Source organism: Melospiza georgiana, chromosome 12 (genome assembly GCF_028018845.1).
Source record: "Melospiza georgiana isolate bMelGeo1 chromosome 12, bMelGeo1.pri, whole genome shotgun sequence".
NCBI classification, from domain to species: domain Eukaryota; kingdom Metazoa; phylum Chordata; class Aves; order Passeriformes; family Passerellidae; genus Melospiza; species Melospiza georgiana.
In genome coordinates this window covers 19,198,909-19,225,748 of record NC_080441.1, presented here as the reverse complement: position 1 = coordinate 19,225,748, position 26,840 = coordinate 19,198,909, and the positions used below count along the sequence as shown (strand labels likewise).

At 51.1% G+C, this 26,840-nt stretch overlaps 1 protein-coding gene across 2 annotated transcripts; it reads left to right on the top strand.

The window, feature by feature from the left end:
* The first annotated feature begins 1,227 nt into the window (after window positions 1-1,227).
* On the top strand, window positions 1,228-26,630 carry ENOX2 (ecto-NOX disulfide-thiol exchanger 2). Of its 2 annotated transcripts, XM_058032714.1 has the most exons (15): window positions 1,228-1,274; window positions 8,673-8,810; window positions 10,199-10,330; window positions 11,903-12,058; window positions 12,758-12,964; window positions 13,778-14,011; window positions 15,930-16,142; window positions 17,640-17,746; window positions 19,837-19,951; window positions 20,328-20,509; window positions 21,064-21,171; window positions 21,965-22,021; window positions 22,987-23,095; window positions 23,345-23,430; window positions 24,731-26,630. In XM_058032714.1, exons 3-15 carry the CDS (start codon window positions 10,234-10,236, stop codon window positions 24,860-24,862), a joined length of 1,803 nt encoding a protein of 600 aa, XP_057888697.1. In that variant the 5' UTR covers window positions 1,228-1,274; window positions 8,673-8,810; window positions 10,199-10,233; the 3' UTR covers window positions 24,863-26,630. The 2 variants fall into 2 exon arrangements, with proteins under 2 accessions (XP_057888697.1, XP_057888696.1); XM_058032713.1 differs by lacking the exons at window positions 1,228-1,274; window positions 8,673-8,810 and having other exon boundaries at window positions 10,183-10,330.
* Window positions 26,631-26,840: the final 210 nt, after the last annotated feature.

The window sequence follows — 26,840 nt, the reverse complement described above, 5'->3', positions numbered from 1 at the left end:
TCTAATCCAAACCATTCTGAGATTCTGTGACACTGTGCAGGTGGGGGACAAGGTGCAGCTGGAGGCAGAACTCCCCCTGCAGTGGAGCGTCCCTTTCTGGGCATCTCACTGTGGCACTGAGCCCTCTCCTCGCTGTGCAAGCCGTGGCTGGAGGGGCTCACAGGCCGGCACAGCTGGGGCTCCATCCCCGGATACAGCTCCACATCCCGCTGGGTAACCTGGAGGGGCAGCCGCTCCCTGTGGGGCCAGGCCTGCTCCCATCGCTCATCGCAGAGAGCCCCTGCTGCTGTCCCGCTCCAGCCTGCGGTGACCGCGGCACCGAGCGGCGGCGCGGGAGCGGCTGGACAGGGGGGCACGGGGCGGCCATGGCGGGAGGGGGACGGAGCCATCCTGCTGCACACCGGCACCGGCGAGGATGGGGGGCGCCTGCCCCGCTGCTGCCCCGCGCTGAATAAACAAACGCCCTTGTGCCCGGCTGGTCTCTGCTCCGCTACCGGGGGCTCGGGGCGGCACCGGGGACAGCCGGGGGCCGCTCTGCCCCAGGCCAGGAAGCAGCAGTGGCACGGGGGGGAACACAGAACCGGGGCGGCGGAAAGGCGGGCGACAGCAGCGGAGCCGCGGCCGCGGGGCCGGCCCTGTCCCGGTGAGGTGTTTACGGCAGGATGTTCCTGCTGGGATGTTCCCGGTCCCGGTGGGATGGTCCTGGTCCTGGGGAAGTGAGGCCAGTCGCGGAGGGGTGGGATGGTCCCGGTCTCGGTCCCGGTGGGATGGTCTCAGTCCCGGTGGGATGGTCCTGGTCCCGGGGAAGTGTGGCCAGTCCCGGAGGGGTGGGATGGTCCCCGTCCCGGTGGGATGGTCCTGGTCCCGGGGAGTGGGGCCAGTCCTGGTGGGACGGTCCCGGAGGGGTGGGGCTGGTCCCAGAGGGGTGTGGCCTGTCCCGGTGGGTGGAGCCGGTCCGGGGGTGTGTGGCCTGTCCCGGTGGGTGGTTCCGGTCGCGGAGGGGTGTGGCCTGTCCCGGTGGGTGTGACCGCTCCCGGTGGGTGTGGCCTGCCTCGGTGGGTGTGGCCGGTCCCGGTGGGATAGTCCCGGCCCAGGGGGTGGAGCCGGTCTGGTCCCGCGCGCTCCCGCCCCGCCGGACGCCGTCACGTGCCCGTCACGGTGCGCGCGCAGCGCCCGCCCCGCCAATGGGCGCGCGCAGCGGGGGCGCGCGGGGCGGGGCGTGCGGCGGAAGCGGCGGCGCGTGCGGGAGCGGCCGGGCCGGGCCGGGCCGGGCGGTGAGTGGGGGGGGGGGGGGGGCGCGGACCCGGGACGCGGGACCCTGATGCGGGGAGCGGGCGCGGCCCTGCCCGGCCCCGCCCCGCCCTGCCCTGGCGGGAGAGGCCGAGTGGCGGCCGGGGCCGGGGCCGGCCCGCAGCGAGAGCAGCCGGGGCCGGAGCGCTCCCCTGCTGGGGCCCGGGCGTGCGGAGGGGCCGCCCCGCTCTCCATTGCCGCTGCCCGACCGGCCGCAGGGCTCGCTGGGCAGGAGCGGCCTCCTCCGCACCTGCGGCCCGGCCGAGCCAGCCGGGGAGTTTTGTGGAGGGCCTGAACGGCCTCGTGGGAGCCGTCGCGACTTCGGGAAGACTGGCGGGGACACCCGCAGGGCTCCGCGTCCGGCTGGGGGGTGGGGAGGCTGTGTGGGAAAGTTTATTCCACGTGGGAAGTGTCTGTGCCACTCTTTGGGTTCAGTGGTAGTTAAAATAACTTCAAAAACGACATTAAAATTACATCAGAAAAGATGGAGATTGTTATGGAAAGGTCTGGAGCACCCGGAGCAGCTGGGAAAGGGGCTCAGCCTGGAGAAAAGGAGCAACCTCAGGGGGGAACTTCTGGCTCTGCACAGCGCCCTGACAGGAGGAGCAGCCGGGGGGGTCGGGACCTTGTGCTGTGTCGTGTTTGCTCGAGGTGAGAGGAAAAAGGCCTCAAGGTGTGCCAAGGTAGGTTCAGGTTAGCAATTAGTAACAATCGTTTCCCTACCGGAGCGGTCAGGCCTTGGAATAAATTGCTCAGGGTGGAGGCACCATCTCTGCAAGTGTTGAGGCATTTGGGGTGTGTGTTTTAAGGGTTATTGTGGTGGTGCTGGTGGGTCTGGGTGACCTTGAAGGTCTCTTTCAATCCCAATGATCCTGTGAAATTGGCACAAGGAGAAATTGGCTGCGTATAAAGAAATTCCTCTGGTGTTCCAAGAATGAGCAGTTTATAGAAGGGGTGGGGGGTGAAGGTGGCAGCAGCTTCCCCCGAGGTGGGATGCACCTGGCTGTGCTCACACTGTGCTGGGGCTGTGGTGCCACAGCAGATGGGCCGTGGGCAGCACAGGGAGCTTTGGGGATGCTCGTGCTGGTGCCCACAGCTGCCGTGGGCTGCAGCTCTCCCACAGCCCTGGACTGCAACTCTTACATGCACATGCATGCATCTATTTGGTTCCTTGAACATTTATATTGAGCTTCTTTGGTTTATGTCCTTCTTACTCTGTGGTTTTCCTCACATTTTGGCGCTGTGTGCTGTTACCAGTAACGTCCATCAATGTCATGCTGTGTGGAGATGTTTTTGTTCTTTAGTGCCACGTATTTGTTGCACAAACATTAATCCTTGGATAAGCTCCTCATTAGTCTGCGCTGTCCCTACCTCCCCTGCAGCTACATTAATTAGCCATTGTATTTTTCCATGTTTTCCTGGAAAAAGTTGTAGCAGAGCTGTGAGACTGTGGGAAAGCATGGAGGTGACCCTGGATAGGAGTTTATCCCTCCAACTTGTGTTCCTTCTTACTCCAGCCATACTCCTCCCTGTGGTGGAAGTCAAGGGGTTGGATTCTCTGTTTCTTCAAGGCTTATTTGAGGAATTTTGAGGAGAGATCAAATCTAATCTAATTAAAAAGGCCCTTGAGCTGAGTTGTTGAAAGCTGTGTGGGAGCTGGGGTGAGGTCAGGTTTCTGTGTTGAAGGTCATATGTTTGGAGCTTGTAGCAGGGATGAGGTTCAATCACCAAGTCATTGCAAAGATCAGGTGTTGCTACTGAGGTATTCTGTATACCTTCCAAAGATGGTGTGAGATTTCTCCCTTAATCCCCAGCTTTTCTGCTGACATTATTTCAATTCCAGCATGTCCATTCCATCCAGCTGCTCCACTCTCAGCCAGCAGTTCCTCACGCTGATGCTGGCTTTCCACGAGGCTCTCTTGCCCATTAGTCCAAGCTTTTGCACTGGGATTTTTTGATGATCCTGACTGCTGGCTTTACTGGAGTTTTTGTTTTGTGTCTTCCCTTTTTATTTTCCTCTTTTTTTTTCTTCTTCCCCTATTTTTTCTTTCCCAGTAGCTCTGTATAGTTAGTCCTGCATCCTTTTGCCCATCAGCTTTCTTCTCTGAGCTTTTCCAAAAGATATTTCTGAAAACAGGAGCTGTTGAGCGTTGTTCAGAGGTGGCACTTGCTGGATGTTGCTCTCCAGGAGTGCTGAGGGAGTCTGGAAGGATGGAAAGGGATGGATGCAGCTGCCTGCTCTGCATCCTCTGGAGCATGGGCAGCTCACCCCTGGAAATGCCAGGGTTAGAATTCCTAGATGTGTGTGCAGAGGGAGGCTGCTTTGGCAGAGCCTTGTGAGCATCCTGAAAACATTTCAGGGAGCATTTAATAAATGCCAGGGTTAGAATTCCTAGATGTGTGTTAGGTCACTGCTGGTGCCACACATGTACACACATGCTGGTAAGGAGTTTTTTCCTTTGTTTTGGGTTACAACATTGAGTGTAGAGCACAGCTCGTACAGGACTTGGTCAGATTTCCCTGGTTTTGCTGCTGTGGCTGTGTTTTAGTGAAAACTCTGCAGGTTGGTGTCTCTGACTGGGGTTGCTGACTGCTGCATTCTCAGGCACAAAGGAGGAAGGGGCTCTTTGTGTCTCTCAGTTTTATAGAGCCCTGCTAGAATATTTAGCTGCCTGAAATTAATATATTATTCTTTCAAATACAAGCTTCCAGAATCAAGGAAAGTGAGCAGTGTGCCTGTTACCATCAAGGATTACCAGGAATTAATCTTTCAGTGCAAAGGCCACTAATCTCGGGCATGCAAACAGGGTTTATTGAGCTGCGTGCCAGTGCTTAGAGCAGTGATGGATGAAATCCCTGGCAAATTCAGATGCTCTGGCTGTTAATTGCCTCCCCACCTGCTCATCCACCTCCGTCCCTGCATGCTGGAATCTGCCTCTGGGTGTCAGGCCAGGAGATGGATGGTGACACGTGGAGCTGCTGGGTGCCAGCCCCGGGCCAGCTTGGGCTCTCACGCCTGGGCTGTCCTGCCTGCCCCAGGGCAGCTCTGCTCTCACTGGGTCCCAGCTTTTCTGTTGTGCTGGGAGCTGAGTGAGGGAGCTCAGCCTGGCACTCGGATTTTCAAGCACAAAGCCGAGCTGGGGGCGGTGGCAGAGCTGTCTGAACTCCTGCCTTACCATGAGCATCTTGCCATGTTCCTCGTGCAGTTTGCAGGTAACATGGGGGGGTTCTGGGATTCCCTGCATGGCTCCTGCTGCCCTGCAGGATTATCTGGAGTTGACAGAAGTCACTGTTAAAATTGTGCTGTTCTCATCAGTGTGCCTGGCCAGCTCCTGGCTCAGACTGATGTTTGGGAGGCTTTACCAGTGATAATTGAGCCAGGAGTATGGTAGAGAAGCATGCATGAGCCCAGCAGTAGTTTTTGAACCTGAAAATTAGTTTCCAAAAGGAAATGACTGGGATCAAAATGTAACTTCAAAGCTTTGGTATCCCTCTCTTCTGCCTTCCCTGCTGGTCTCTTTTCTCTTGTGTTCTAATCGATTGCTGCAGATGTACTTTGGTGTCCTCTCAAGTTCATTTCTTGAGGGCTTAAAATGAGAACTGTGTAATCAATGGTACAGTGTATCCTGGAATCCAGTTTATTCCCAAAAACACAGGCACTCTGCTCAGACTGAGCCGTGCTTATTCCCTAAATTTGCCCATGTTGGCAAAAGGTAAATCCGTATTTATAGTAAAGCCTGTGTCAGCCCATTTCTGAAGTTCCCCTGATGCTTAGTAAGAGAAGCCTAATATGTGTTCAGAGGAGCCCAGGGGACCCCAAAATGTCACCTGAGGGGTTTGGAGGGACCTGGGGCACCCCCAAGTGTGACCCAGCGTAGCAGACAGGGTTCCAGGACATCCCAAAATACGACCATACAAGCAGCAGCCTGCACAGGCTTTTTGAGTGTATAAGTGAAAGGCTTTTAGGTGTGTGACAGTGTCAGAGTACCTGGTAATAGTTGTCATTTGAGTTTTGGGGCAGAGGTTTATGTTGCTGCTGTTTAATAACTGGTTGAATGGCAGGAAAGCTGTTCCAGAGCCTGGGCAGAGTGAGGCTGCAGTTGGAGCTTGTGGCTCCAGAGCAGTGCCAGGCTTGTGGCAGAGCTCGTGCCACCACTTAACTGCATGTTCCTGAGCCCAGCAGGGAACATTTGCCCAAATCCCGAGGTGGCAGCCCTGTGGCTGCTGTGTTGTTTGTAAGTGGTCCCAGGAGTGTTTCACAGGAGTGCACAATCCTGTTTGTTGGTTGTGATTTCCAGTGTTTTCTGTTGGTAATGGGAGTGATCTTAAAACAGCCTTTTCAGTTTGCCTCCAGGACTTCTTGGGGTTTATTTTCCCCCTGGTCATTAAGGCAAATGGCCCAGCTCTGTTGGGATTGGAAAATCGAGTCCTGTCCAGGGTCTGGCATGGGACCCAGTGAGGATGGATACTTCCCTTGATTTATGCCTGGAACATTGAGATCTTTCCTCTCTCCCCAGCCCCTCTCTGAAGCTGTGCTGTGGGAGCTGCAGCCGTATTTAGCCCCAGCACAGACCTGGATTGATCCCAGCCCAGTGGGACAGTGGGCTGTGCATTGTCAGTGCTGCTTAGGCCAGTGGGAAGCTGTGGACTCTTCCCATCAGGCAGAGCTCAGCAGCTGTTTCCAGAGGGGAAAACCACCCACAAGGACCCGCTGTGCTGTGGGAGAGCCTTGCTCAGAGTTGCCTTCTGCTCATCTTTCAGCATCCCCCCCTTCTTTGCCTGATCCATTTTTCTGCTGAGGAATCTTCTAGTTTTTATTTTTAAATGTTTAGTCACTGCATTATGGCAGTGCCTCACGTCTCACTCCATTTTTAAATGGACTCTTCTGAAAATCCCTGGAGAAAGGAACAGGGAGATGTAGGGCACACTGACACCTGTGCCACATATGGCTCTAGAAGTGCTGACACCAGTTCTGACACTTGCTGGAAACCCAGATTTTCTCCTCCCCTCTTACCTTCTGTGTAGCATTTCCCAGCAAATGCAGAAATCTTATTTTGGCCTTTCCAGGCTGGCTTACTACAGGAATGCTGAGCAAACCCCTGTGGTTTGCTCCTGTGCTGGTGCCTTCCCTCCTGAGCAGAGCAGCTTGGAATGGCCAAGGACACCTCGTTCTGGTTGGCACAAAGGACAGAGGGATGTTCCTGTTTGTGTCTCCTGGCTGTACTGGCTGAGCCTGTCAGCTTTTAACCTGCTCAGAGCCCAGCAGAGAGGATTTCCTGCAGCTTCAGCTTTCTCTGAGCCTGTTCTCCGTACCCAGTGGGGTGTGGCTGAGCTTTGGCTGCTCGCTGAGATGACAGGAGAGAGGCAGGTGAGTCTGAAAGTTGGCTGCTATCCACAGCATTTATCCTGTGTAGGGTGGCAAATCTAACATAATGAGGGGTTTCTTACTCCAGAGTGTGCTGGGAATCTTCTCTCTGGCTTGTTTTAATTTTTGGAGCAAACTGCTGCTAGAGAGCAGCAAGCAAGGTCCCTTGCTTGTGGCTTCCATCACCCACTCTCCATGCTGCCCTTTACTGGCACATTTGCTTTTTCTCCATCCTGGTGAAGTGAGAGCAAAGCTTTCCCAAGGAGTTTTCTGCTTGATGTTAGTTGTTGGGTTCTGGTGGATGGTAGCTGCCCCTGTTTTGGTGAGCCCTGAGGACAAGGCTCCTGTTCCAGGTCACGCTGGTGCCTCCACCCAGAGCCTTCCAGCTGGTGCTGCTTTGCTTCTGGCTGTCGGCTGGCCCTGGGCACATGCTGGGACATTGAGATTCTCACTCAAACTGGGGCTGGAAATCCTTGGAGTGAGTGGCTGCCTGTGTTCCCCAGTGGGTTGGAAAGCAGTGGCTGGAGCAGTGTCCATTCAGGTGCTGGTCAGTGCCAGGTGTCTCCACAGTGTTGTCTTCAGCCAGAGCAGGGTGTCTGTCCATGCTGGTGACACCAGTGTCCGGCTGTCCCGCTGCTTCTCTCCATCCTTCCTATTCCCAAATGCAGGAAAACTCTTGTTCAAGTTCAATTTTGCCTTTTTTATCACATTGATAATACCTATGTAAGCGTAGAACTGCTCCTTTTCCTTTCTCCTGCTGTCTTCCCTGTGCACAACCTCTCTATTTTTAACCTGCTGCATTCGGATTTGTTTTCCTGAGCCCTCATGACCTCCATGATATTTTGCCTTTGGAATATTTAACACAGCATTGTAGGCATCCTGCGTGGCCGGGCGTGACTATTGTTGTTGCCAGCTGAATAGTCCTTGTTTTTTTGGCTGCTTCTTGTGTTCTCAGCTTTCAGTGGCTCGGAGAGGAGCCTGCCAGGCTCCCTGTACCCGCTTGGCTATTTACAGCCAGACCCAGCAGCCATGTTTATTAAGTTCTTGGAATCCTCTGGAACAGAAATCACAAGGCTGTAGAGGGGCTGGAGGAAGGTTTGGTACAAATGCCTCGGCCCATCAGTACCCTGGGATGGGAATTGTCATTGTTGCTCCTCTCAATTCTGCTGATTCCCCTTGGAACACAGAGCACCTTAGAAATGTGGTTATTTTTATCACTTTATATGGGTCCACAAAAAATATTTGGTTTTTTCTTTTTTTTCCACTGTATTGGCTGTTCAGGGTGAATTTGCTGAGATAAAGATAAATCAGACTTGATATTTCACTGCTCCTTTGGCCTTGCATTCCTGCAAGTGCTGCCTGTGACGGAAGGTGGAGTGAGGAGCTCAATGGTCAGTTCAGGGCACTGGACCCATCTCTTCAGCCTGGAGAAAAGGAGGCTCGTGGGGGACCTTGCTGCACAGGAGGGTGCACAGGAGGGTGCAGCTGGGGGGAGTCTGGAGCTCTCTCCTTTTTGGGATGTGCAACCCAGAGCCCCTTCCATGTCAATGACCAAGAGCAGCTGTGTGGCAGATTCCTTGAACAAAACTTCCAACAGCATCTTCTCATTTTGAAGGTGTTCTCAGTTGTGCCTTGTTTTTTGGTAGTAAATCACTCCAGGTGAATTCTCAACCAGTGAAACTGAAATAACTCTTAACAGTGTGTTTCTGGACTGAAGAAATAGGGAAAAATTCTGTCCTTTGAGTTTCCAGGCTTGAAATGCTGCTCAGCGCAGGGAAGATGCACCCCTGGCTTACACTCAGGCAGTTTGATTTGTGTGGGTGCTAGAATTGGTGCTGGTGACTAATATTTTATTGTGTAACATTCAGATCAGGCAGAGCCGGGGCCAGGAGTCAGGATTGCTTCAAGGCCTGGAGTGCTGCTTGTGCCCAGAAGTGGGCATTTCTCTGACTACAGTGATCCAAAAGCATCACAAACCAGGTCAAGTCAAGTCCCTAAATGTGCTTTTCTCTTTCAGGTTTGAACCAGCTGTCCTTTGACCCTGCCAGCAGCGAGTCCCTGGGGCTGGGCAGCGCCGCTGGCCCGCGGCTGTCGGACAGCCCGGCTGAGGATGGAAGTGGCCCGGGAAAGAGGAAGAGGAGCAGCATTCCCCCAGGTGAGCCAATACCACCTCCACTGCTGGCAGCACTCAAGGGTTCTGTGAAGAGTGGCCTGGATGCAGGGCTGTGGCTGTGCAGGTGGGCAGGGGGAGCTGTGTGCTGCTGCAGCCCCACTGCTGTGCCTGGAGCCAGGCTTGGACTGTGAGGGCTCCCCAAGGGGTATGTAGTGATAGAAAAGTGGGGAATGGCCTGCCACTGCAGGAATGGATGGGATATTAGGAGGGAATTGTTCTTTGTGGGGGTGGGGAGGCCCTGGCACAGGGCAGCTGTGGCTGCTCCATCCCTGGCAGTGCCCAAGGCCAGGCTGGGTGAGGCTTGGAACATCCCTGGGACAGTGGGATGTGTCCCTGTCCATGGCAGGGGTTGGAATGGGATGGTTTTTCATGTCTCTTCCAACCCAAACCCTTCTGTGATTCTCTGTACTTGTCCAAATAGATGTATTTTCCTAATTGAACAGAATCTCAAGATTAAAATCATGACCATAATTAAAAGCAGGATAAGACACCTCAGGCTGAATGACTGGAGACATTCATATTTAAGATAATGTCATAAAATCAAAGCGTTAAAAGAACTGTATGATATTGTAATGTCAGATCGAGAAGTTGTACAAGGAAAACTTCCTAGATGCCAGCTTCAGGATTTCTCACAAAGCATTGGGGAAAAAGGGAACACAGAATAATGTCTTTGCAGATTATATTGTGGCTGAAAACTGCAGTCCCACCAGAGTGACTGGGGAAATGTGGCACCTGCTTGTGCTATGGAGGTGGGGTGTTACAGCATGGACAGAGCAGTCCGCAGGAATGAGGTGGGAACTTCCCTAGGGAGGTTCCAGGTGCAGAAGGGAAGGATGAGGCTGCACCTGGGGCAGAAGGAAGGTGATGTGCAAAGCCCTCAGCTGCAGAAAGAGAGGGTGAAATGCAGCTGTTTCCCTGGAGAGCTAAAAATCCTTGAAGGAGAATCAGGGACTTCACAGCACAGTTCAAGGATGGTTTTGATGAGCTGACAGAGCACTTCAATGGCAGTGGGAGGATCCTGCTGGGACAGCTCCCTTCAGTTCAGTGCAGTCTGACAGTTTATACCTGCTGGATGTGTCCTTTGTTCCTAAATCTCTTGAGAGGAATCAGTGTCTCCTTACCTTTAACCAGTGCTCCTTCAAGGTCCCTTAGAGCTGATAATTGCAGAGGATGACCCATAACTGAGGTGCTTTAAGGTGCTTTCCAGGTCCCAGCTGCTCCAGAGGCACAGCACTGATGGGGTTTTTTTTACTGTCTCTTCCCTGCCAGTGGGTTTAGTTCTGGTTTTGGGTGCTGACACTGCAGAGCCTCGCTGGGCAGAGCTGAGATCTGCTCTAAGCCTTTAATCACTTTTATGTTCCTCTCAACAGATGGTGGCAGAAATCTGAGCCTGGACTCCATTCTGATGGGATTGCCAATGTCCGACCCGACTGCCTGGGCCACCGCCATGAACAACCTGGGCATGGCTCCCATGGGCATGACAGGACAGCCCCTCCTGCCCGGTGAGCTGAGCCTCCACTGCTCTCTGGGAGCAGCTGTGGCACTGGGGCTGGGCAGACACCCACCATGTACACACTGAGCTGTGTTTGAAATGCATTCATGCTGCAGGTGATCTGTTTAGAGACCTGGATTGAGAGGAGATGAGAACACATGTATTTTAATGGAAATAATAGTTTTTGTGGGGTACCCCTAGGTATCCTGCAGTGGTGCAGGAGGAGGAGGATGCCACACAGAGATCAGGAAACCAGTGATATCCAGGAGCATGTTACTCTAAACTGAACTGCATTGGTTGATAAGGAAGGGAGAGAGATGAAGAGGAAAGCAACAGGGTAGCAAAATGGATATGGCAGAAATTCATGGAGAATTCTGCTCCAGAAATGACCACCTTGTAGTGTGAAATACATGTGCATGGCTGAGTCATCTTGTACTGGATGAAAGAGCTCCTGCAGGAACAGAGCTGAGCTGTGCCTGATTTCCCAGCAGTGCAGGATGCTGGACATCAAAGTCCTGAATGGAACTGACTGTTCCATTCTGTTAGTGCTTTGCTGCACTAAGAAGGATGTTTTCCCTGCCATAAGCCCTGTCTGCTCACCTGGGGAGGGAATGTCTGTGTTGGCAGACAGCACAACCTTCTCTCCTCCAGTTTGAGCAGCCTCAACACTCTCCACAGTAATAGAGTTCTCTCCTGTCCCCAAGGCCTTGTTTCACATTTGGCTTTGCTGTGGAGTTGCTGTTTCCTTGTCATTCTCCTGCTGACATTCTTCTGTGAAGGGAAAAGTCAACACAGGCCTATCCCATGGATAAGGATACAATTCCCATGTACTCCTTCATCCATGTTTCACAGTTGGAACAGGAAAGTTTCTTGTCCCTTCCTCCAAAAAGGCTGGTTGGTGGCAGAGGATTGGCCTCAGATGTGTGTTTTTGTTGTGACTGTGTTTCAAAGTACCGAGGAAATGGCAGGTTCTTAGCTCTGCAATTGCTGCACTTGTCTGCTTGGTGAGGTGATGCCCTAAAGCCCAGCACCATTTAGATTGGAGAAGTCCTTCACATCGAGTCCAACCTGTGACTGATCCCCACCTTGTCAACAGCTCAGAGCACTGAGTGCCACATCTTGGATACCTCCAGGGATGGGGACTCCACTCCTTTCAATGCCTGGCAACCTTTTCCATGTGCAGATTCTTCCTGATGCCCTTAAGCCTGTGTCACAACTGCCTGTGTTGCTGAACTACTTAACACAACCAAACTGGGTCAAGTTTTCCACTGTTTCCATATGTCACAGCTGTCTTTTTGTGGACAAACCTCTGGGAAGGGTTGGGCATTAGATGGGAGCCAGTGTCTTCAGAGGAGAGAAGGAAATAATTTATTTTAACGGAGAAAAATTACTTGACTGTGGCAATGAGCAATGAAATAGTTTTAAAACATTATTTTAAGGGCACAGATCTAAAGTTTGATGTTGGCATGCTGCTGATTTTCACCGGCATGCGTGGGAGTGTTCGCCGTTTGCTGTCAGAGCTCACAGTCACTGTATGACTCTACCCCCCATGCCTGACTCCCTTATTCTCTCCCCCATTTAGATTTTGATCCTGCTCTTGGCATGATGACTGGAATCCCTCCAATCAACCCCATGATGCCAGGCCTGGGGATTGTCCCACCTCCCATCCCTCCGGACATGCCGGCTGTGAAGGAGATCATCCACTGCAAGAGCTGCACTCTCTTCCCACCTAACCCACGTAACTGTCTGCTTGTGCTTTGTGTCTATAGGGTATCCCTTTGTTTGTATAAACCCAGGTGTGTGTGAGAAAAGGGCCATTCCTGGGACTCACTGCTGGCAAGAGAGTGACAGAGCAACAGGAAAAGCCTGGTCTTGTCACTGTTTGCCATTTTCAGAAATAGCCTTTTCAGCTGCTAGATTGATAAGGTCTAGGGAAGAAGCCATTCCAGTCACTGAGTGTTTGAAGTCCTCATGGTTTGATTCTTGTGTGCAGTGTGAGGTGTAGCTCAAGCACACAAGTCTGGAGTGTGTGCAGTTGCAGCACAAAGAATCCCCTGAGTACGTTTTTTATGTGTTATTTACATTAGGACAGTTTTTTAAGCTGTGATTTTGTAGCACCTTCCATGATGAAGTTGGGAGCCCCTGGTGCTGCTCGTGTTCTTTGACAGCAGCTCAGTGAACCTTCTGCACTCAGGAGAGTGTTTGGAGGGCTCTAGACTCCCAGGATCTCCTTTTTGCAAACCTGCCGGTGAATGTGCTTATTTTTATCCAGCACCTCAGCAGTGCTATGGATCCACTCCATAATCTGAGTGTGGCAGGCCAGGTGTGTGCTGGGAGGAAGCCAGGAAGGTGTGGTCATCTCTCAGGAGAGAGGAGCAGGTGGAAGGAGTACATTCTGACAACCCAAAACCTGACCTGCTCTGCTTTCTCTCTTCAGATCTTCCCCCTCCAGCCACGAGAGAGAGGCCCCCAGGGTGCAAGACAGTGTTTGTTGGAGGCCTGCCAGAAAACGGGACAGAGCAGATCATCATGGAGGTGTTTGAGCAGTGTGGGGAGGTCATAGCTATCCGCAAGAGCAAGAAGAACTTCTGCCACATCCGCTTTGCTGAGGAGTTCATGGTGGACAAGGCACTTTACCTGTCTGGTGGGTGTGTTTGGCTCAGAGGGAAGCTTAAAATTCTGGGACAGAACTGTGGTGGTGTGTTATAGGCAGAACAATAGAATTGGGGCAGATTTCTCTGATGCTGTGTCAGTTTGCCTTCTGCTGCCATTGCATTTCTGCTTAAATATATGAAAACAGCTCTTGAGAGGAAAGGCAGCAATGCTTTGTCACCTGAAAATGTTTACAAAACACTGGGCTGAGGTGCAGAGTCTGTTTCCATCTTACATGGATAGTATCCAGCTAATTCTCTATATAGTGCCTAAAAAAATGAATGTTTGCTCCTAATTTGCTGACTGGTGGGCTGGACTTACTTGGCTGGTTGGCTTGTCCTAGTGGGGTTTTATTTGGCTGGTTGGCTTGTCTTAGTGGGGTTTTATTTGGCTGGTTGGTTTGCCCTAGTGGGGTTTTATTTGGCTGGTTGGCTTGTCTTAGTGGGGTTTTATTTGGCTGGTTGGTTTGCCCTAGTGGGGTTTTATTTGGCTGGTTGGCTTGTCCTAGTGGGGTTTTATTTGGCTGGTTGGCTTGTCCTAGTGGGGTTTTATTTGGCTGGTTGGCTGGTCTTAGTGGGGTTTTATTTGGCTGGTTGGTTTGCCCTAGTGGGGTTTTATTTGGCTGGTTGGCTGGTCTTAGTGGGGTTTTATTTGGCTGGTTGGCTTGTCTTGGTGGGGTTTTATTTGGCTGGTTGGCTTGCCCTAGTGGGGTTTTCTTCCCTGTTAGCCAAACCCTCTGGGCTCCTTTAGCCATGGGAGCCTCAGGTGAGTCCCCAGTCCTACTGACCAGTGTCCCTCCTGGCAGGCTACCGCATCCGGCTGGGCTCCAGCACGGACAAGAAGGACACGGGGCGGCTGCACGTGGACTTTGCGCAGGCGCGGGACGACCTGTACGAGTGGGAGTGCAAGCAGCGCATGCTGGCGCGCGAGGAGCGGCACCGGCGCCGCCTGGCCGAGGAGCGCTTCCGCCCGCCCTCGCCGCCCCCCGTCGTGCACTACTCCGACCACGAGTGCAGCGTGGTGGCCGAGAAGCTCAAAGGTGAGAGGGGCTGGGTGGGCAGAGCTCTGTCTGCCGCAGGTGTCAGCGCACAGCAGCTCTGCCACCATCTTCCTTCTTTTGTCAAAAACCCCCTCGTCTTGGTTTGGAAAGACAGGAGTCTGCTAAGGAAGGCAGGAGCGTCCCCTGAAATGGGGAATGTAAACCCTCCCCCCCCCTCCCAATTGCTATAAATTTTAAATGAAGGGGCTCTCAGGCAAAAAATATGGGAGCAGGAAATAACAGTTCTTTAATAGGGAAGAAAAATAAAAGGATAAAATAAATAATGCAGTAAACTAAAACAACACTGGCAGAGTCAGAACCCAACCTGACACCCTGTGGGTCAGGGTGTTGGCAGCAGTCCCATTGGAATTGTGGCTCAGCCCTCCTGCAGTGTCAGGGGTGGTTCTGCTGGAGCAGGGATCCTGTAGAGAAGGATGGATTCTTCCTCTGAAGATCCAGTGGAAGGGGAGGCAGCTGCTGTTCCTCTGGGGAATCCCGTGGAGAAGCCGTGCTGGTGTCTCAAAACCTCTGAATTATATCTGGGTAGGAATGCTTGGCTCCTCCCTCTGGGCAGAGGCCATCTCACAATGGGATGCTGTCACAGACATCTTTTGTGAAAATCTTTTCTTTAGGATTTTCCTGCTGAAGCTGAAAAGTTTCAGCAACAAATGTAAACAATTATTATCTGCTGCTGTGGAATGCAACAGGTCCACCTGTGATTGGCCCCTCTTAGATGTTTACAATTAATGGCAAATCAAGGACTGAGCTATCTCGGACAGAGTCTGAGAGAGCTCCTTTGTTATCATTCTTTTCTATTCTATTCTTAGCTTAGCTAGCCTTCTGAGGAACCTTTTGCTTCCTTTTCTTTTTACTATAGTTATAATGTAGTATATTTATCATAAAATAATAAATCAAGCCTTCTGATCATGGAGTCAACATTCTCGTCTCTCTCTCATTCTGAAAACCCCTGTGACCATGGTCACAGGATGTTATAGTTTTTATCAGCCATGCAGTGACATTCAATAGCTGTTATCAGCAATGTCCCCTCCTGAGGGAGGAGTGATTGTGGTCACCCAAAGAGAGAGATAAGGCAAACTGCTCACTTGACAAAAGACAATCTGCCATGTAGATGGTAATAGAATATATCTTGCCTTGCAATCTGGAACACCCCTGCCCTTGAATCATATTTGTGGAATCTCAGAATGGAAAGGACCCGAAGGCTCACCTGGCCTGACCTTTCTTGGCAGAAGCATGGTCTAGACCAGATGGCCCAACACTCTGCCCAGCCCAGTCTTGAAAGCCTCTAGTACTGGGGAGTCCAGCACTTCCACAATGCTGCTGTTGTGAAAAGTTGTCTCCAGGAGTACCCGTTCCCCCTCATCCTTTCCAGGTGACTCTCTTGTAAAAGAGGAGTTTCCATCTTCATGGCCCTCCTCAAGACACAGTGATGAGGTCTCCCTTAAATCTTATTTTCCCAAGGCTGAGCAAACCCATTGACTGCAGGAAACTTCTGCAAATCAAACCTGTTCAGTACAAGTTTCTTTCACATAATTTTGCTTGGAAGGACTAATGTAAGACATTCTTGGAAGCTTGAGATTCATGTGTGATCTGATGATTTTGGAGCTGGAGGTCATCTCCTTTCACAAAAGGTTCCATCTCAGTAGATGTGACGTTTTCCAGTAAGTTTCTAGTGCTTGTTCCTCCTCTTGCTGCACCTCAGCAGGTGATCCAGCTTGGTGCTGGACTTGCTTTCCTTTGTACAGCCACCTGTTCAGATCCTTCCCTGCTTCCAGGGGTTGTGATGAGTCACCTGAAGGATGCTGACCTTTGAAGGAGCAGTTCAGCTCTGAGGAAAGCACCTGAAAGCTGCCCAGGCCACCCCAGAGCTGTGGTGTAAAGTTGTCCTTTCTTCCTGCAGATGACACCAAGTTCTCGGAAGCCATCCAGACCTTGCTGACCTGGATAGAACGTGGGGAGGTGAACAGGAGAACTGCCAACAACTTCTACTCCATGATCCAGTCAGCCAACAGCCACATACGCAGGCTCGTCAACGAGAAGGCGGCTCACGAGAAGGAGATGGAAGAAGCTAAAGAGAAGTTCAAACTGGCTCTCTCAGGGATCCTGGTGCAGTGTGAGTAGTGTCTCCAAGCTGGATGCTGGTTGTGTGGTGTAGGGAAATCTCTTCATTTCCAGAGTCTGGAGGGGCCCCACTAAAAGGCTCTGGGAAAAGAAGTGGCAAAAATTGCTTCAATGCAGCTCCGGCTGATTTGGAATCACATGGCACTAACCTGGCAAAAATCCCTTGTGGTGCTTTTTACTGGAGTAAGAGTCTACATCAGGGGGGAGGAGAGAATGAATTCTGAATTTGTTTCCTCTTAATTATCGTCTTGTTATTATTTCTGTCACATTTTCAACCCCTCCTGTGCACAAACAAGGTAAGTTCCTGGGAATCTGGTGCCTCAGCGAAGTGTGCAGGATTTGTTCGCAAAAGGTAGGAGCAGCAGAGTGCTTCCAACACCCTGTTGCAGACCCTGGGTCTTTCAAATCCCAGTACTTTATAAAACCAGGAAAACAAGGAAGAGGCATGGACTGTATTAATTTCAAGATGTGATTTGTAATAGTTTCTCAGACCATTCATTGCTGCTTACACGTCCTTGCTTCAGTATATCTGAATATTTTTACTTCATTACAAGTACCTTCTCCACAATTGTACTAATTTTCTTTGAGCCCCTTGCCTAGCTTTTGAGCATTCTTAACTTTTGGTTTTGTATCTAGTAATTTTAGCTCTTACTTGTTTTTTTTTTTTTAATTATTGTTTTCCTTTTAATTCTGTTAATGGTAAAAACTACGGGCACACGGTCCAGAGGGACTTACAATGAGCACTGCAGAGTAAGTAGTAATAGAGACTAGTGTGTATCTCCACTCTTTAAAATCAAGACTGATATCTCAGCCACTCTTAGGTTACTCTATCGAGCAGGGAGATGTGTTTATTTTGTGAGAATTATGAGTACTGCATCACAAGCATAGAAAAAAATCAAGTGGATGTGCTCTGTGCTGTGGGTGAGCTCTCAGCCAAGGAGAAACACTTTGTGTATTCCAAATCCTCTTAAGTTTTCTAGAGAAGCAGGAGGAATAAATCCCAGAACCCAGAATAGTTGATGGCTGGTGCCTTTGCTTTGGTCCTGGTCGTGTTCTGGTAGCTCACACAGGTCTGTGGCACTGTCCAAAGGCCAACTCATGGTTGTAGCTCATCACCCCATTTCAGAGGTGAGTCCTGCCCCTCTGAACTTACACTCCCAGCCAGCCTCACACAGCATATTTGGATATTTTTCAGCACCTGTGCTGCCTTTTTTTTTCCACATGTCCTGCCTTTTTCCCAGCTGAGAGCAGAGCCCGTGCCCCAGTTGGTCGTTGCTCTGTGAGCATTTGGCACTGGCCTGGTGAAGCCCACAAGGCTCTTTCCAGACACTGAGCCCCCTCCCTGAGCGTAGCATCAGCACAGTGCAGTGTTATGAGAAAAGGGGAGCCAAACCACCTGCCTGATTCCACTTTTTTACTCCTTTACTCCTCTTGTTCGCCCTCTCTGGATGCTATTCGGGCCCGATTTGCTGCTGATTTGCCACTCCAGTCGAGCAGATAGTGGCCGTGTACCATTCTGCCTCCAAACAAAAGGCTTGGGACCATTTCACGAAAGCTCAGCGTAAGAACATCAGCGTGTGGTGCAAACAAGCAGAGGTTGGTAATCTTTTCTTGTGTTAGATCCTCCAGCACGGTCTCTTGCTTGTCAGGATGTTGATGTTCGGTTTGCGCGATGCTCGCATGGATAACAACACCTTCCTTCACAGTGTGAGGTGGGAATCACTCAGGAGGCTCTTGTGGTACAGGTAATAAATTTTCTCTTGGTATTTGTGTCACCAGTAGCAATACATGGAGACCTGCCTGCTGATGGAAGTTGTGCACAATAATAGTCATAATACTGCTGATAAATGTTTATTTTTCTGCTGATTTTATTATTAAAGCAAGAAGAATTTCTAGAGAGATTAAAAAAACAGCAGCTCTAAGTTTCGTCAGAATCTTTTATCACATTTTATGTGATATTTCCACCTTGAGGTGGAGGTAATTGCAGATGAACAGCCTGGAAAGCTTGAGGGAGGATGTTCTCATGTTTGTGTATCTATCCAGTGAAGTGACATGATGAAATGTGTGGTTTAAAAATGGTGATCAGAAAGGAACTGATGGAAGAATGCTTGTCACTCCCACTGCTCTTCCTGCAGGAGGAAGAATAGTTCTTAGTCCAGTAAGATTTTATAAAATCAGATAAGAGAGTCAGGCAGAATATCAGAAATAAGGAAGCTAAGGTAAAGAAAAGGTGTCCATTGGGAGGTGATGGGTGGGGAGATGTTTGTCCTGGGGGCTCTGATGAGATCCATGCTGCCAGCTGCCACCTTGGGGGTGCAGGGCCTTGCACTTGGCCTTGTTGAGTCTCATGAGGTTTTATCCCACTCCTCCACCCTGTCCTGTTCCCTTTGGCTGTCATTGCTTACCCCTAGTGTAAATCTTCCTGTGGTTCTGGATTTGTCTGGGATATCGAGTTCCTTACTACAAACTTGGAAAGCAAGTCTATCCCAGCAAAGCCAGGAGGTGTCTTTCACCTTTAGGATTATTTACCATCCAGAGTGAACCTCAGCAAAGCTGAGAGGCTGCTGATCCGTGATCACCACGGGCCAGGGATGTGCAGGCCTGGGATCCCTGTGAGCTGGAGATATCCTGGCCTGTGATCCCTATGGACTGGGGTGTCCAGGCCTGTGATCCTTGTGGACTGGGGTGTCCAGGCCACCTTCCTGCAAAGCTGCAGCCTGGGAAGACTCTGGATCAGGCCCAGCCAGGGCCCTGTGGTACCAAGCAGGTGGTTAATCCTCCACCATGCTTGAACACCAAGTGCCCACGTTGTCCTGGGAAGTTTCCGGGTGTGATCTCCCCATGAGACTGTACCTATGGGCCTTGCCAATCCCAGTGAGTCAAACCTTTGTAGCAGCTAAAAGAGGAGCCAAGGTTTCTTTTGCACCTGAGAAGCCAAGTGCTGATTCAGATTCACTCTGAGCCCAGTGCTCCCGTTTTTCCCTGCCTTCTGACCACTGGCTGTGGCTGGGGTGGGAGCTCTCTCTCCAGCTGGAGCTGTCTTTTGTTCCAAGGTAAGTTCTCCCTATAGGAAGAGGCTGTGAGACCACTGGTGAGGCCTCTTTCAGGAGCACTTCAGCTGCCAGGCTCAGTGTTCTGCTCTCCCCAGCTTAGGGACTGCTCTTAAAGGAGGGTGGAAGCCACAAGATGCAGCTTTTTGATGCAGATTTTGGCAGATACTTATATATTTATAAAAATGCTGCTAGTATATGGTACATTTTTAGGTGTAATTTAAAATGTCTCTTACCTCATTGTAGATATCAGATGCTGGCTAAAGGGTCTCTCAGCCTTTTGGTGTCACCTTGAGGAGGTCCCTCAAGGTGCAGCTGTAGCTTGGTTTGCTCTGTCCCAGCTCAGGTTGGGACTTTTGGCTCCAGAGAATTAGGGCTGACTCCAGTTCCTCAGGTTTGCACAGCAAGGCTGAGCTGCCTCATCACAAGAGCAGAAGGGAGATGGAAGGGTCTGTAATCCCAGTAGCTCTGACAGAGTGACTTGTGCTGGATATTGCCCTTGATCTAATAATCTGTGCCAGTTTTTAAGTCATGTCCTGGAGTTGTTTTTTGCAGACCTAGATTTCAGGAACTCTTCATTCAGCCAACCTGTTCCTCGCAATCTGTATTGAAACCCTCTCTGCTTCTGAACCCCAGGAGATCCGTAACATCCACAATGATGAGCTGATGGGCATTCGGAGAGAGGAGGAGATGGAAATGTCTGATGAAGAAATAGAAGATCCATCAGAGATGAAAGAAACAGAAGAGTCAGGTAAAATCCCTTTTTACAGCTCATAATGTGCTTCTCTTCAGTGGTTTCTTTCTGGCAGCAGGAAGCCATTCCCCTTGTCCTGTCACTCCATCCTTTGTCCAAAGTCCCTCTCCAGCTCTCTTGAGCCCCTTTAGGCCCTGGGAGGGGCTCTGAGGTCTCCCTGGATCGTTCTCTTCTCCTGGCTGGACAGCCCCAGCTCTCCCAGCCTGGCTGCAGAGCAGAGGGGCTCCAGCCCTGTGATATCCCGAACAGCTGGAGCCATTCCTTTGTGTGCTCAGGCTTTGTAACCCGAGCTGCTGAGCCCCTGGGCAGGGTGGGGAGGGCAGCCAGGGGTTCCCTGCTGTCCCTGCTGTCCTGATTGCTGTGCTGTCCCCAGCGCTGGTGTCGCAGGTGGAGGCGCTGAAGGAGGAGAACGACAGCCTGCGCTGGCAGCTGGACGCCTATCGCAACGAGGTGGAGCTGCTCAAGCAGGAGCAGGGCAAGGCCTCCAGGGACGAGGACACCACCAAGGAGCAGCAGATGAAGCTCCTCCAGCAGGCTCTGCAGGGCATGCAGAAGGTGGGCCAGGAATTTTTCATAGCTGGGGCTGTGCTGCAGGGGAAAGAGGCTGGGATGGGTGGCAGGAACACTTGGAAAAACATTTTAGCAGGATTTTAGCAGGATCCAATCTGGCAGCGGGGAGCAACTTTGTTGTGTCCAGTGTTGCTAAAAAAAAAACCCCAAGAAAATATTGATACCAGGGATGGTGTATGAGCTGATAAGTCCCATGGAAACAATCCATAGTTGAAGGATTCTTTGTGTGCTCTTTACTGTGATTTCCAAAGTACCAAGTCTGTCCATAACCAGCTGAGTTAGGAAATGGGAAATCCCATCCATTGGGGATGGAATTACTGCCCCATGTTTACACAGCTGTGTGTTTTTATATGCTAATAGGCAAAGGTGTTTCTAAGGTGGATCCTTCTTTTATATTTCATCTTGTAGTGGTTCTGGATGTGATCTGTCTGGTCTTCATGGAAAAGCCCTTCTAAATTTTATGGTCTTTAAACAATAATTGGTGGAAGGCAGGTTGAGAAGGTGGAAGGCAGGTTAAGAGTTTGTCTTTTCTCTTCCAGCATCTTTTGAAAGTCCAAGAGGAGTACAAAAAGAGAGAAGCTGAGTTGGAAAAAGTGAAAGAAGACAAACTTAAAATAGAAACATTACTAGAAAACCTGAAGGAGCAGGTATGTGCCATGCAGGTCTTCCTTGTGCAGTCCTCACCTTTGTGGTGAAGGACATCTGTCCTGCACTCCTGGTGGGAATGCCCAGCCCTGGTTCCAGCAGCTGTCCTTGGAAAGTGAGGAAAAATTACTTGTCAAATTGCAGGATGTCTGTCAGGAATGGACCTGCAGTTGCTTCATGTACCTGTGAGACAATCTCAGCAACTGTATAAATACAATAGGACTGTCACTGAACAGTGTACAGTGGTGGCACAGCTGGAACGGGGTTTTTCTGTAGCGTGAGCTTTTAAAAGACAAGAAAAAAGGTCTCAGTTATCAGACACTGATATTTACAACTGTGGTTTAGGAGCATGTTTTGATCTGCCCTCCATAAAACATTTTGGAACTGGAAATTTTTGTGAGTGTTTTAATATTTTTATTCTTGCTGGGTTTATTCCAAACAAAAATCCATGCAATATTCCAAACAGAAATCCATAGTGCTGCTTCTCAGGTTTGATCCCCTCTGATTTGATCGTGGATTTGACTCTATACTTGCTGAGTTCTTTTCTCTATAGCACAGACACAATTACAAAAGAAGCATGAGGCAGCACTTCCCCTTGGCCCACAGAGCCAGAGAATGGGTTTATCTCATTTTCCATCTGTAGTCCCACTTTTTTGTGCCAGGAGCTAGGGAAGATAATGCCTTTCTACTAACTAAAAATGGTTTTGTGTATTCCAGTAATAATCAGAGCAGGATCTTCAAAACAAAAATAAGAGATTATCATCAGTAATCTTTCCTTTCTTTGCCCATATATAGCAGAGCATGGCAGATGAAGAGGACAAGGAGGGAGATGCAGCTGACTGCCAAGGGAATGTAAGTCCAAGAGCTGCTGCTCTGGGATGGTGGAAGGTGTCTCTGGGGGTGGAACAGGGTGGGCTTTAAGGTCCCTCCCAGCCCAACCCATCCCATGATTCCGTGATCTTCAGGAGCAGGCAGGCTGTGGGTTTGCAGTGTAGCTGCTGGGCTGCAGTCCCTGATCAGCTTCCACAGGGCAGAGCTGCTCTTTCTCCTCTAGAAGCAAATGTGGAAGCTCAGGCCATTTGGGCACAGGCTCAGCCCTGGGAGCTGAGAACTGCACTGGTGTAAGAATTTGAGCAAACCCAGGAGACTGTTCAGTTCTATCTTGGTCACTGGCCTCCCTCCAGCCCATCTCACTGGTCACTGGGAGCTCTTCCCAATTATAGCTGTCCACAGCTCTCAGGCCACTGGAATTCCACATAAAACTAGGGAATAAAACAAGTTCTGCTTTTAGTGCAGCCGCCGTCTTTGCATTGTTGTGTTTATGTCAGGGATAATAAATTATGCCCAATTCTGTTTTAATTCAGTACCACAAACTCAAGTCAGGGACAGTCTGATCCTAAGCCCTGTGCAGCCCCATAGCACTTGATTTATCCCATTTGTGTCCGTGTGGGCATTTGAGAAATAAACCTCTGCAGCTTAATCAGTCATGGCAAGGCCACGGTCTGGTTTGTATTTTGTTGTTTAAAGCAAGGCCCTTGTGGAGCAGATGTCGTGGCAGGGAGCAGGGCTGGTGCAGGGTGTGTGGTAGCATCTGCTGAGCTTTGTGACCTTTTCATCTCACTTGGTGGATGATGCCCAGCACCGTGGACACAGCTGTGCTTTGCTGGGAGCATTTTTGAAAATAAACTTCAGATAGAGCAGTGATGGATGCAGTGACTCAGAAAGCCAGGAAAACACCCCTGCACGCTCTGTGGAGCCTGCCCAAGCCAGTCCCTGGTGTGCCAGGTTGTCTGGAACGTGTCCTGTGGCTTTTGCAGGAGAGCAGCATGTCCAGAGTTTGTGCCTGCAGCCAGGAGAAAGAATGTCCAGTGGAGAAGACCTTGAGCAACAGCCCTGTGAAATCTGAACGAGAAGTTCTCTTAGTTGGTGAGTTCTGCTGGCTCGGTGGTGATTCCAGAGACCTGAGCTGGAGGGAGCTGCTTCAAGGTGACCTTGCACTCCTCCTGCCCCCCTCCGGCTGCTTTGCTTATCCCAAGGGAGGTGGGAGTCCTGGAACTGAGGAAAACCTTGAGCTTTGCTGGGGTCAGGGTGTGGCTGCCTGCAGGGGCACGGGGCTGCTGTTCTCAGCTGGTTTTTGTCTCGTGACAATGACCTTGGTGCTGCTCCTTTCCCCAGGGATAATTTCAACGTTTCTCCACGTGCATCCCTTTGGAGCCAGCATTGAGTACATCTGCTCCTACCTGCAGCGCCTGGACAGCAAGGTGGGTGTGGGACAGCCTGGGCTCTGCTCCCTGCAGAAATCTGCTGAAGGGAATGGGACATGGGGTGAATTTCAGGATGATAGGAAGGTGGTTTGTGTTGGGAGGGACCTCAAAGCCCATCCAGTTCCATGCCCTGGTAGGGACACTTGCACTATTCCAGGTTGCCCAAAGCAGCCCAGCTTTGGGGTTCACCACTAACTACACCCCCAATGTCCCATGTCCTGCTGGCTTTGTGCTCCTTTTTGGAGTAAATGGGAGCAACTGTGCAAAGGCTTCTGGAAGGAGTTATACCTCATTCCTTTAGGAAGGAATTACCTCTCATTGTCCTCTATCCTGGTCTCCAGCTGTCTGCCTTAAAGAGCCCCAGGGACAGGAGGCCCCACAGTCATGGGAATTCTGTCTTTGGATTGGAACTTATCCAGCTGCTTGTGTATATAAATGAGTGTTTAGTTTACCCTTTCCTAAGAAAACATGGCTCCCTGGCCTTGCTCACTCCAGCCTTATAAAGACAGAGTTAATAATTTTATCTCCTCATTGTAGCTTGGGGTTTGTCTGTGGGGCCACCAGCTGCCTTTATTTTGGTTTGGAACTCCTACAGAACTGCCATCATGGCACTCAAGCTGCTTTCTGCAACTTCCTCTTTGGTTTCCACAGTGCAGAGAAGGGCTTCTGGGAGCCTCTGCTTGGGAGAAGCCCTGTGCAGAGCCCACCCTTTATTTAACCTGTGCTGTGGCATCAGTCTCCTCACGTTCACTCACACTGAGGGCTATTTCCATTGTCCTTTGTGTTCCTTCTGAGCTCTTCTGTCTCCTCCTTGACTCTTGCAGGAGTTCAGATTAGTTTGGGATGTTATTTTTAACCCTGAGCAGATCTTTGGGCCTGAGGTGAGGCAGGAGGAGGGGGAGTACTTGAAAGTATGACCTGTTCTTGAAGCTGCCAATAGGAAAGGAAGGGGAATATCTTTTCCCTGTTCCCTGTCCATCAGTCTCACCAAGAAGATCAGCAGAGAGCACAAAAATTAAGATCCAAGGTGGTTTGGAGCCATGGAAGAGCCCTTCAGAAGTTGCCTGTAGCCCTGAGCGTGGCTTGGCAGGACCTGGGGCTCACCTCAGTTCCTTCTGTGCAGTGGTGCAACCCCAGTCTTAGCTCTTGTCACAGCTCCTGGTGTCCCAGCATTATCCCCAGGAGTTCAGGGAAGGCCTGGATGAGCTTCAGCCATGTACCTGTTTGAGTCTGAATTATCAGCAGCCATCAGGGCTCCCATCTTCCCTTTCAGTGCTGTTCTCCTTGTGCTCCCCAGATCTGCACGGCCGAGGTGGAGGTGCTCATGACGCGACTGCAGAACACGTTCCGGCAGGAGCTCAGCGGGGTTGGGGCCAGCCTGGAGAAGAGGTGGAAGTTTTGTGGCTTTGATGGGTTGAAAATGACCTGAGCTTTGACTGAACTGAGCTGGAAACAGTGGGATATGGATGCTGAGAAAACCTGGGATGCTCCTTCCTCTGTTCCTGATGATTCCCTCACATCACAGCCTCGGGGTACAAAGTGTAAAAGTGAAACCAAGTCCAGAGTAGCACATGAAGAACTTCCAAGTTCTGCAGCTGCTTTGATCAGTTATTTGTTATTGGGCAAGTGCTGTTCAGTATATTTGGGGAAAAAAGCTCCTGCCTGACCCTTTGAAGCACAGCGTGTTGACTCTGTGTTCTGCCAATGTTGTATGTGCTTGTGTGCCCAAATTCCTCCTCCTCGACCTTCCTTCTGCTAGGAACAGCCACAGACTGTCCTGAAGCAAAAACAAAGGGGCATCTTCTGGTTTCTAGATCACCAAAAGGGAAAAAAAAAAAAAGCATTTTTTAGATATTTCTATTAGTAAAAGCCAAGGTATGTTTAAAGAGAAGTTTTAGATGTGTCAGGGGCCTCTGAGCCAAGGAATTGTTTCTTTTATTGCTGTTCTCTTTGTTAGCAGTTAAGCTGAGGTGTGGGGGCTGAGGGGGATTCTGGCAGTGCCACTCATGCTCTGGGTCAGTCTGTACAGAATCTTCTACATGGGAAGGGTGTTTAATTTTCTGGGGATGTGGGTGGAGAAGAGCGACATCAGCCTGACTTTTGGTGATTTTTACCACTCAGTTCCTTCACCTACTTTGCTTTGGAGACCAAGCTCAAGCAGCACAGACTCCTCTGCTCCTGATCCTTCCCAGCCCTGTTGTTCATGTTCCCAGTGCATGCCATGCTCTTGCCCAGCTGTGCAGAGGTGCAGGGTAGCACAGCTCAGCCCATCCCAGCCTGCCTGGAGCCCTCTGGATCCTCCTGCCCACAGCAGCCTCACGTTCCCAGCCTGGCAGGGCTCTCAGTCACCCTGTGCAGTATTCCTGTTCTAGACATCCCAGTGTGCTCCCAGCACGGCAGCTGGCACAGTTCCAGTCCCTCCTCTTGTTCCCCGTGCCCCAGGTGTTGGTGCCCTTCACTTGGGCTGTTGATCCCAACTCACTTTGGGGGAGAAGCCTCAGTTCATATGTTCCTGTTCTCAGGTATTTCCCAACCCTGGTGTCATCCTGCTGGGTCCTTCTCCACCCTGTGCCATGGCCAAGGTAGTGCCCAGGTGAGTACAGGGACATTTCTGATGTGTTCTCTGTACCTGGCACAGAGACCTGATGGTGTGTGAACCAATTCCTCATCCAAAACCCCACCAGGCTTGGAGCCAGCTATTGACCTGCTGGCTCTGTTTCTCCCCTCACCATTCCCTGCAATAGGAAGGACAGAGGAGAGCACTCCTGTGCTCCTGCTCCCTTTCCCACTCACCCCAGGGCTCTGAAGTCTCTCCAGATCCCTTGTGTTTCTTCCTGCACCATCATCCTCCTCGTTGTTGTTGTCACTGGCAGAGCCTGGCACCAGTTCTCCCCAGGCACTGGGGGAGCCAGGGTGGTCGCAGAGGAGACAGCCCTGCTGTGCTAGGTGGGAATGTGGCACTTGTGCCACCTGTCCCTTGGGGTCAGCCAGGTGGAGAGAGAGCAGGGTGGCCTGCACTCAGTGAGAGCTCTCCTTGGGAAAATGGAGGAAGAAGCTTCAGGAGTCAGGACAGTTGCAGAGCGCTGGGAGCAGCCGTGGCTGGAGCACCCGGGGCAGGGAAGGCGTGGGCTGGGTGGGGACAGGGCTGGGCTCCCCACACAGGGACTGGCTGGGTCCCAGCCTCTGCTGGCTGCAGGGTGGGAGCTGGCATGGGGCCGGGGCACCGTGGGCAGCCAGAGCCACCTCCTGGGGCTCTGAGGGGGCTGGGGCTGCTGGAGAGACCGGGCAGGTTGTTCCATGGGGCAGCAGAAGGGAGAGGAGCCAGGACCTGTGGGGCAATGGCTGGTGCTGTGGAAGTGATTCAGGGCTGGAGCACCCCAGGGTGCTGCTGCTTCCCTGTCCCAGGG

Coding starts and splice junctions, on each gene's coding strand:
- ENOX2 (XM_058032713.1), top strand. CDS start 10,183: ATGTTCCTCTCAACAGATGGTGGCAGAAATCTGAGCCTGGACTCCATT. Junction 12,059..12,757: donor TCTCTTCCCACCTAACCCAC/GTAACTGTCTGC, acceptor TTCTCTCTTCAG/ATCTTCCCCCTCCAGCCACG. Junction 21,172..21,964: donor TAGAAAACCTGAAGGAGCAG/GTATGTGCCATG, acceptor GCCCATATATAG/CAGAGCATGGCAGATGAAGA.